The sequence below is a fragment of the Colossoma macropomum genome, unplaced genomic scaffold (genome assembly GCF_904425465.1).
Source record: "Colossoma macropomum unplaced genomic scaffold, Colossoma_macropomum, whole genome shotgun sequence".
Taxonomy (NCBI): Eukaryota; Metazoa; Chordata; class Actinopteri; order Characiformes; family Serrasalmidae; genus Colossoma; species Colossoma macropomum.
Genome location: NW_023494810.1, coordinates 7345523 through 7355365, shown reverse-complemented (window position 1 = coordinate 7355365; position 9843 = coordinate 7345523). Strand labels below are relative to the sequence as shown.

General features: G+C 40.6%; 1 protein-coding gene across 1 annotated transcript; it reads left to right on the top strand.

Moving 5' to 3' along the window:
* The first annotated feature begins 4481 nt into the window (after positions 1 to 4481).
* Positions 4482 to 9485, top strand: pde12 (phosphodiesterase 12). Its single transcript, XM_036560080.1, has 3 exons — positions 4482 to 5815; positions 7345 to 7423; positions 8704 to 9485. Exons 1-3 carry the CDS (start codon positions 4589 to 4591, stop codon positions 9138 to 9140), a joined length of 1743 nt encoding a protein of 580 aa, XP_036415973.1. The 5' UTR covers positions 4482 to 4588; the 3' UTR covers positions 9141 to 9485.
* The last annotated feature ends 358 nt before the right edge of the window (positions 9486 to 9843 follow it).

Below are 9843 nucleotides of genomic sequence, written 5' to 3'. Positions count from 1 at the left end.
ACCAGGTTAATTTAGTTATGGACAATTTATTACACTTACAAACTGTGTATAAACCATATTATGTAATTGAGCTACTACAAATTTTAAGTCCTGACCTGTCTTTATGTGTTAGACACTGATAATATGGAAATACTATGCCTAAATGAATGAATTTCAAACATTTATTTTCTTTTTAAGAAGTATTATCTGTAAAAATAAGTCTAAAAAAGCCTACAGTACAGTGCAAATGTCAGAGACCACCCTTCATTTATTTAACTTCCAGTCAACATGTTGTCCATTTTTCAGGAGATACGTCTGAGGAGATGTAAGATAATCTAATGAGAACGTCAAAGGAAAATAAGTCAAAAACTAGAGTTCAAAACATAATTAAAAGATATAGAAGAAATTAGACTCCTAACAACCATGCAAGACGTGGTAGACCACCAAAACTATCCCCAACAGATAAACAGCACTTTCCTCTATGAAAGAGAGGAGAAAATCAAGCTCCACTCTTACTTCAGAGCTGAAACAATCCAAAGGTGTTTCTGTCCATCCTTCCACTGTGAGAAGACAACTCAGCGCTTTGAGTCTGAAAGGACGTGTAGCTGTCAAGAATCCCTTTCTGAGAAAAGAAAATAGACAACATTTTGCAAATTAAACAAAGAACAATAGAGTGACCACCCCAGAGTCCAGACCTCAACATCACTGAACGTGTTTGGAATAATTTGGATTGTGAGAAGCAAAAAGTGCAACCAACTTCTAAGACTGAACTTTGGAGGTTGTGAAAAAATATATTTTCTTCCAAAAAACTGAAAGCAAATCTCCTGAAAAGAACGATATTATGTTTAGTTGTTGAGGCTTGTGTAGATTTTTTTCAGTTAAATAGTTAAATATGTTTCGTACTGTTATGACTATATTAAAGAAATAATAATAGGTGGTCTCTAACGTTTGTACAGTACCATATATATCAGTGATGTACACTAAGAATGGTTTCTATGCAGTATGTAACGAAACCCAAAGTGTCACCAAATACCAAATCTCCCCCTCGAGGATTTGCAGAGGATGAATTAGGCTGTTCTATTCTTTACTGGGAGACGTGTTTTTGAATAGTTGTGTTAATGCATTTCTGTGTAAACTGTATGTTTACTCCGGTTTTGTAATTTCTTATTTTTTTAATTGTGTATGCTTTTAAGCTGAGCCTTTGACAGTGAGGGTGGATATCGACCTCTTACTAACCAGTTGGATTTTATCTACAACCAATGAAGCACAAAGGAAGCAACAACAAGTTGTAACATACAGCATGCCAGTGGCTACAACCATTTCAATACCACAGTCTGGTGGTTGGCATTGTATAATCTATACTGATAATAATCATTATATTCTAAATGAGGGGGAAAAATATACTTTTTTCATTTACACATGTATGAAATGGGCGATCGTGTGTTGATGTTAAATTCTTCTTGTCCTCTCTGTTTCTGTTGAGTTCAATAAAACCAGCAGCACATTCAGGAGAGCTGTCAGTCCTGCTTGAATATTATTGAGATTATTTGTTTGTTGTATCTGTGTATTGAATGTTTAGTGTGGGAAACTGTTAAAAGTGATACTTTTGGCCAAATATATCAACCCGAATACAACAGAATCACAGCCTAAACAGATCTCATCTTTGGCTGGGCAAAGATTTAAGTTCATATCTGAGATTTTGAAGTTTCTCCATATGTTCTCTAAACATGCCTGAGCACAAATCAAAAGAAAATGTAAATTTAATCAAACCATATAGCTAAAAAGTGAATTTTTATAATTCGCCTTTTTTTAAGGAATGAGTTTGAAGTAGTATGTATACATTCCCAGTCCATACAATCCATATATGGAATTATACTACAAAAACAGCCTATTTTGATTGTATTGTTTTTGTGATGTCACAGAAACCAACACATTTACATACATCCACTTATACAGCAGACTGGCTTCACACATTCATGCCTTAATTTATCATGTTAAATCTAGGCGTGCTATTGAACAAATCCCGATTTTAGTTTGAACACAATTATGTAAACCAAACCAAACATTCAAATGGGTCCTGTTAGGACCAGTTTGTCCAATGGATAGAAAATTTCCATCATTTCATACCAATCAGAACACGTTCTGGAGCATTTCCGTTCATCATCATACTCAGTTTAGCTCTTGGGCATGAATGGGTTAATGGCCTCGACCACCGCAACACGAAATCCCAACGGCCACCTAGCGGCGAGGCCGTGTATGTGCAACTTCGGCATATTCAAATCAACGTGTAAAACAAACCAACAAAAACAAACAAACAAACAAAAAAAATAAATAAACAATGCTGAAGCAGACTGTTAAAACTCAAAAGAAACACTGGTGTGTCTGCTACAAAAAAAAACTGAGGCATTAATATTTTGTAAGACCATAGAATCTGTGGATTCTTACTGTTCAATGCATTTACGCAACTGAACTAGGCGGTATCCCAAATCTCTCCCTGTTGAACTTTTTAGTGCACTTATATATGTGTACTCGTAGTGTGCGATCAGAGCCATTTAGAGCGAGCCTGGTCACTTCCTATTCCTCCCATTATACCAAAAACTTTACTGTAAAACGCCAGACGGCGCCAGAGTCACTAATAAATGGAGTGAATGAAGCCAAATATATATGATAAACAAAAATGTAAATTAATTTTAATGTCTTTTACGTTGGAATTTGTTTCATTTTGTAAATTAGAGAAGTCTATTAAATGAACAAATCCATAAAAACTTACCAGTTATTCTTCTGTTCTTTTTCTACAGCAAACATCAGGATGTAGGATGTAGCACTGCTGCTAAGTGGTGGCTGTTTCACGCATTGCTGGCATTAATGTACATTAGAAACAGTTATAAAGTCCTTTAAAAAACACCACAGCAGTTCTGTCCTGAAAAATCAAGAGTATTTGTTTGCATAAGAAGTATTAACTACTGACAAATTGCAATTTTTCACAAAAGCTCCACAGAAGCCAGTCATTTTATGATAAGTCATTCACACCCCGGACACCACCTGTTCCAGCTCCTTCCCTCAGGGCCATCGCTTCAGCCAGATGAGGGTCAGGACATCCAGGCTACAGAGGAGCTTCTTCCCACAAGCCATCACTCTCTTAAACAGTTAATTATTACACAAACAATATTCCAGCTTTAAAACTGCACTTCTAAATATACTGGTATATAGTATCACACTCAACCCCATCCTCTGAAACCACCGTCTCAGACCAGTGTTTATTCTAGCAGCTTACTTACCTGCCTTATTACCCCACTTATCTGACTGTCACCTCTCTGATCCCTTTCTCTGCCACTATACACCCTTTACCTGCTGCTGCACTCAGCACTTTAACTTTAGACCCATACTTTGCACAATGTAAAGGTTACAGGTATAACTGTGTGTGTGTGTGTTGTGTGTGTGTGTGTGTGTGTGAGTGAGAGAGAGAGAGAGAGAGAGAGAGAGAGAGAGAGAGAGAGAGAGAGAGAGAGAGAGTGATGGTAGGAATGCATGTTTTATTTTATTTTTTGTATTTTATTTTAGATTTATTATTTTATTTTATTCATTACATGTAAATGTCTGTCTGATACTGTGCACTGTGAGTTCCTGTAACCAAAACAAAATTCCTTGTATGTGTAAGCAAACCTGGCCAGTAAAGCTTGATTCTGATTCTGATATTAGACCAGAGCCGGTTTAAGGGGAGCTTGGCCGCCTCCCGTTTCTCCCTTTATGTCAAATCAGGACTGCAGAACGCCAGAGGGCGCCCGAGAGCAAGTCTTACATAAATGAGGGAGAATGAATAAAAACGGTTAAAAACGAAAAGTTAAAACAGCTTCTAACCGCTTAACCAGGACTTTCCTTTAATTTTATGAAGTATAAGGATGCAGTTCACTAAAAAGTAAAGAAAACTTACCTGAGTTTTAGGCGGAAAGGGCGTTAACGTTACTGCTACCGAGTGCTGATTGGTTGGCAGTACTGCTACTGCGTGCTGATTGGTTGGCGACCTGATCAGCTCCTTTTTTTTATTTTTTTATATTAAAGAATTCGTATAATAACATGCCTTACAACACACGTTAAATAAATCATAATCAACATATAATTAATAAATCAACATTTAATAATAAAAAGTACTTTCTTGTGTTTTATATTTTTCACAGAAGTGCCATATTCCTTAAGCTCACGGAGGAAACGTGTAAAGTTTGGCTTAAGCTGATCAGCTCGTTGCCTGCCTGAAGCGACTCGCACTGACGTCATGAACGTACACAAAGTCCTCTAACTGGAGTTTAAAAGTGTTTTATCTGTTCTGTCTTCAGGGAATGAACACACTCTTCTATATAAAAATGTTTTTACAAATTTACAAACTACGATTTTCCTCAAATGCTCCATATTAATCGATTCATTCTGGATTCGCTCGGGAGCGCCCTCTAGTGTTCAACATAACAGGAAGACTGAGTGTCACTAGGGATTCTCTGTACTATGTAGGGAGCAGGACGCTATTTGAGACTGAGCCCAACGCTGAAAGCGGAAGCTTCCGGTAGCATGTTAGCCATAAGTCAGCTTTTTCTTTCATGGCTTAACTTGTCAAACCCTCATGTTCAGACGCGCCTTCCTCTCTGGCCTGTTTTATCGACGTGGTTTGCCGTTAGTGGACAATAACGCTGCTGTTCGGCGCTTTTATAGGAGGATGGAGCGCGCAGTTGTGCGGTGTGTGCCCTGGGAGTCCAAGCTCACTATTTCTTTCACCCTCGATGGCAGCCACAAACACATGCTGAGGGACCAGACAGAGGAGCTGGGTAAGGTGCTCGCTCGGATATCCAACAGTATTATCAAGGCGCGGGGAAAGGGGAAGAAGGCGAAGGCGAGCAAAGCCGGCGAGGCTGCCGCGGACGTGTCCGAGGAGCCGGTGGTTCGGCTTTATTTCAACGGAGACTTCGTGTCTGAAGACTCCCTGAACTCTGACGCATGGCAGGACGGGGCAGAGCTGCAGGTCGGAGAAACCAGGTACAAAATTGAACGGAATCCTCCCACTTTCACCACAGCCGAGCTGCCTGCGTCCCTCCTGGCTGGCTTTCCAGTTTGCCCCAAGCTGGAGGTGGAATTCGGGGATCTGAAGGACTCCACGTTTACGTGGTATAAAGAAAGCTCTCCTAATGCGCATGCGCCTGGTCAGGATGGCTGCTGGGTGGAAGCTGGCAATGAGCGGGTCTTCATTCCATCCAATCTGGACATTGGCTTGAGGCTGAAGTTGAAGTGCACTCCTGGAAATGAGTCCAGATATGGAGTGGCCAAAGAGCTGGTGTCTCCAGGCACTGTGGAGGCAGGACCAGGGGTCTGCACCTTTGACAACAGACACATGTACACAAAGAAGGTCACAGATGCCTCCACGGTCAGAGTTGTGTCCTACAACATCCTAGCTGACATCTACGCTCAGACCGAGCTTTCCAAAACGGTCTTGTACCCGTACTGTGCTCCGTACGCACTGGAGCTAGACTACCGCCAAAGCCTGATCAAGAAGGAGCTTTCTGGATACAATGCTGACATCATCTGCCTTCAGGAGGTGGACAAGGGAGCTTTCAGCGACAGCCTGTCACCTGCGCTTGATGCTTTTGGCATGGACGGTGTCTTCAGGATAAAGGAGAAGCAGCACGAGGGGCTGGCTACCTTTTACAGGAGGTCCAAGTTCAAGTTAATAGGCCAGCATGACATAATGTTAAGCGAGGCCTTAATGAAGGACGCTGTCCATAGCATGTTGCTTGAGAAAGTGTCCAGCAACCCCACTTTGAAAGAGAAAGTGGTGCAAAGATCAACGACTTTGCAGGTATTAAGATGTGCCACCTGGATCCAGAAGACGGCCATGATTACAGGGGGATTCGACACATTTTTCAAATGTTCTGCATAATTTAGTCGTTGAGATGTGAACCAAGTCCTTCAAAGTGGTTTGATGGGAAATGATTCATCGCAGAGAAGCTCACCAATTCAGATTTTTTATAGTGGTCGTGATGGGAATCAGGGGTCTTGATACAACACAAACATAGCCATTTTATTATCCAAAACAACCAGTAAACCTACAGGCATATTCTGTGTTTTATGTTTAATACTGATGATTGTAAAATAGTCATAAACCTGAAGAAAGACTATTTTGCCTTATGAGGCTGTGCAGGTACCCCTCTGTCATGAATGGCTTACAATAAATGGATTAAAATACAGTTAAAGCCAAAACATGATCAAAAAAAACTATCATAAAATAAGCTGTCAGACATCAGGCAGCATATATTTGACCATTTCATGTAACAAATTCATGCGATAGAGTTTTCAGAGGCGTTAAATCTTCACGTCTGGTTCCTGTCACCAAAATAGTGGTAAATCTCTAAAAATGAGTTTTTTTTGGGGACTGTTCTGTCCCACAGTGCCTTGCATGTATATTTCAACCATAAATACATTCAAGACATACGCTTTAGGCTAAAATTAGCTTAGAGGCAGATGTCTGGTTCCTATAGCCAACACAACCTACTGTACACATAATGACTTTGTTTACATCTTAAACCCCTTTTTATGCAGAAATGATAAACAATCTGTAATTCCCCATTAAGAGTTTAAAGGAATAGTTTGCCAAAGAATCAGATTTACACAGTTTTATTCCTACCCCAAATGTAGTCGGTCAGCCTGAAGTTTGCTTGAGGCTTATAGGTAACAGTTGTACACATTGTTACACTGCACACCTAAATCATCATACGCCTGCCTTAAACCGTTTTAAAAATGATGCATTCTTAAATAGAGCTTATGAAAATTCAGGCTTCACAGTGACTGTTATTGTTTTTCAGCTGTGCAACACAGTTTTGTCCACTTCTGTAGATAAAAGTGTGTTAAGGAATCACATAGGCAAGTCTGTAAGAGATCAACAACACTGAGGCAGGTGTCTGATGGTTTAGGCGTGCAGTTTATACAAGGGTTTTTATTGAGTTATAAGCTTCCAATACTTGTTAGCTACATTAGCCCTGTATCTTCTTCAGCACAAAGCTGAAAAAGCAAACTTCAGACAAGAAAAGTGTCTTTGCTGATTGGCTACATTTGAGGGCATACATTTTATTTATAAAAACTATACCTTTAAAGTTCATGGTGTTCTGACACACCTAATTCAAGTCATGAAGGACCCGATGAGTTGAATGATGTGTGTTAAATCAACACTCTTATCTAACCTCAGTTAATTATAGTATATTTGAATGCTGAGTTCACCGCGACCCAGAAGGATAAGCGGTTTGGATGATGGATGGATGGATGAATGCTGAGTAGAATCCGGTGTGAAATGCTTCAGGAAACACAAATGCTCTTTTATTTCTTTTTCGTAAGGTTACTGTGCTGCAGTCATTAAGTGATCCATCGAAGACAGTGTGTGTTGGGAATACGCATCTCTACTGGCACCCTAAAGGTAATGAACTTTGTTTCAGTGGTCATTAGTTAGTTGTAAGTAGGGCATAATTGCTAGGTGCAGTGGGGGCCGTCGCACTGAGGCCCAATGGCAAAGGAATACATCAAATTATCAATTTGAATTGTACTTCATCAGAATATCTCTGCTGCACAGTAAGGGCTCTCTGGAATCCATATACCCTTATTTGTCCGGTGGCATGACGGGCAGCTAATATAAATACAACGATCAGTGTGTCCACTAACTGTCCACTCTCCTACCTTGTCAGTCCACCTTGTAGATGTAAAGGCAGAGACGACAGCTCGTCTGCTGCTGCACAGTTTCCTCTAGTCCTTCATCTGTGGTCACAGGACGCTGCCCACAGGACGCTGTTGGTTGGAAATTTTTGGTTGGTGGACTATTCTCAGTCCAGCAGTGACACTGAGATGTTTAAAAACTCCAGCAGCACTTCTGTGTCTGATCCACTCAGACCAGCGCAACACACACTGACACACCACCACCACGTCAGTGTTACTGCAGTGCTGAGAGTGATCCACCACCCAAATAGTACCTGCTGTGTGAGGGTCCATGGGGGTCCTGACCACTGAAGAACAGGGTAAAAGGGGGCTAACAAAGTATGCAGAGAAACAGATGGACTACAGTCTGTAATTGTAGAACTACAAAGTGCTCCTATATAGTAAGCGGAGCTGATAAAATGGACAATGAGTGTAGAAACAAGGAGGGGGTCATAATGTTATGCCTGATCGGTGTATGATGGATAATTACTGTTATTCAAATAGGTAGACTAACAAATGTTTAGGTTAATGTTGGATTCTGGTGGGAATACGTTGAGGGCATCAGTGTTTGAGACAAAATACAAGTAAACAGGTAAATTATGCTGTCATTTTTGTACATATTAAAGGTAAATTTTGTATGGTGGGGCTCATAAGATCCCTAAGATCCCCATATTTAACCACACAACGATTTGATTCAATGACAGGACTTAAGACACGATTTCGTCTATAATGAAATCTCACATTCCTCCTGTATTTGATCATTTTGCTGTGATTCATGCTTATTTTTAAAAATACATTAAATACACTAATGTGACTGGAGAATCTGTTTACACAGTAATGCCATATAGACAGTAAAACAATACAGCAATGTTTTGGGCGAACAAGTACACTTAGCTGAATAATATAATAATTATTACATTTTAAATTGCAGTAAATTTGAACACCCCTAGTAATTAAGATGTCCAGAGGATACACTGTTTACAAGCTCTTCTCTTTTTTTGTCTTAAGGTGGAAATGTCAGGTTAATACAGATGGCTGTGGCCCTTAAGCACCTGAAGCAAGTCTCAGAAGAACACCCTGGGACACTGCTGTTCTGTGGTGACTTCAACAGCACGCCCTCTTCAGGACTTTTCCAACTACTCAGTCAAGGTTCCTTACCAGAGGACCACAGTGACTGGGCATCTAATGGGCCTGAAGAGCTCATCCAGATGGAGCTTCTCAGCCCCTTTCAGTTGACTAGTGCATGTGGCGAACCAGCCTACACTAACTACGTTGGAGGCTTTCATGGCTGTCTGGACTACATTTTCATGGAGCCTGAGGCTTTGCAGGTGGAGCAGGTTATTCCCCTGCCTAGCCATCAAGAGGTCACCACCTACCAGGCACTACCAAGCGTCTCTCACCCATCTGACCACATAGCTTTAGTCTGTGACCTCAATTGGAAATGAGGTTGCATTGCAATCTTGGCTTTGGTTTTGCTGATGAAGATATGTAGGTCGAGCTTTGATGTGGAGCTCACATTTTCAACAGTAACGTGTTCACTTTAGATGTGACGAATGATGAAGTGGCTGCTTGGGTAATTGTGTTAGTTGGGGGTTACGTAGGCACTGATTTGTACTAACGACATATCAGTAGTTTAAATTCTCAATACATCTGCTATTGCCAGTGCATAAATTGAATCAACATTAATTCAGATCCTGAATGCTCTGAAATCTTATACTGACAGCGTGCCACTCAATCAGCAATGCAGTCACTAAAACTGGCATATCTTCATTAAACAGTATTTAAACGTTTAGTTTTTGCATTTCATGTTTGCACTACAACAATGGTCACCAACCGTGGTCCTGGAGATCTCCCTTCCTGCAGAGTCTAGTCCCAGCCCCAATCTGCCACACCTGCTCCAGCAAATTAACTTCTTCAGAAGTCTTTGATTGGCTGGATCAGATGCATTACTGGTAGGTGGGAAGGTGCAGCATGTTAGACACAGGTTGGAACTAAACTCTCCAGGAGGAGGGTTGGTGACCACTGCACTAAAGCCTCTGCTCATGAAGAATATTACTTCAGAATGAGGGGTGGTTCTTGTTTGTTTTGATAAAGGCAAAAATATCAAACTTTTGGTCTCAATCATTACTTGTTCAAAGACGTTCCAAA

Coding starts and splice junctions, on each gene's coding strand:
- pde12 (XM_036560080.1), top strand. CDS start 4,589: ATGTTCAGACGCGCCTTCCTCTCTGGCCTGTTTTATCGACGTGGTTTG. Junction 5,816..7,344: donor AAAGATCAACGACTTTGCAG/GTATTAAGATGT, acceptor CTTTTTCGTAAG/GTTACTGTGCTGCAGTCATT. Junction 7,424..8,703: donor TCTCTACTGGCACCCTAAAG/GTAATGAACTTT, acceptor TTTTGTCTTAAG/GTGGAAATGTCAGGTTAATA.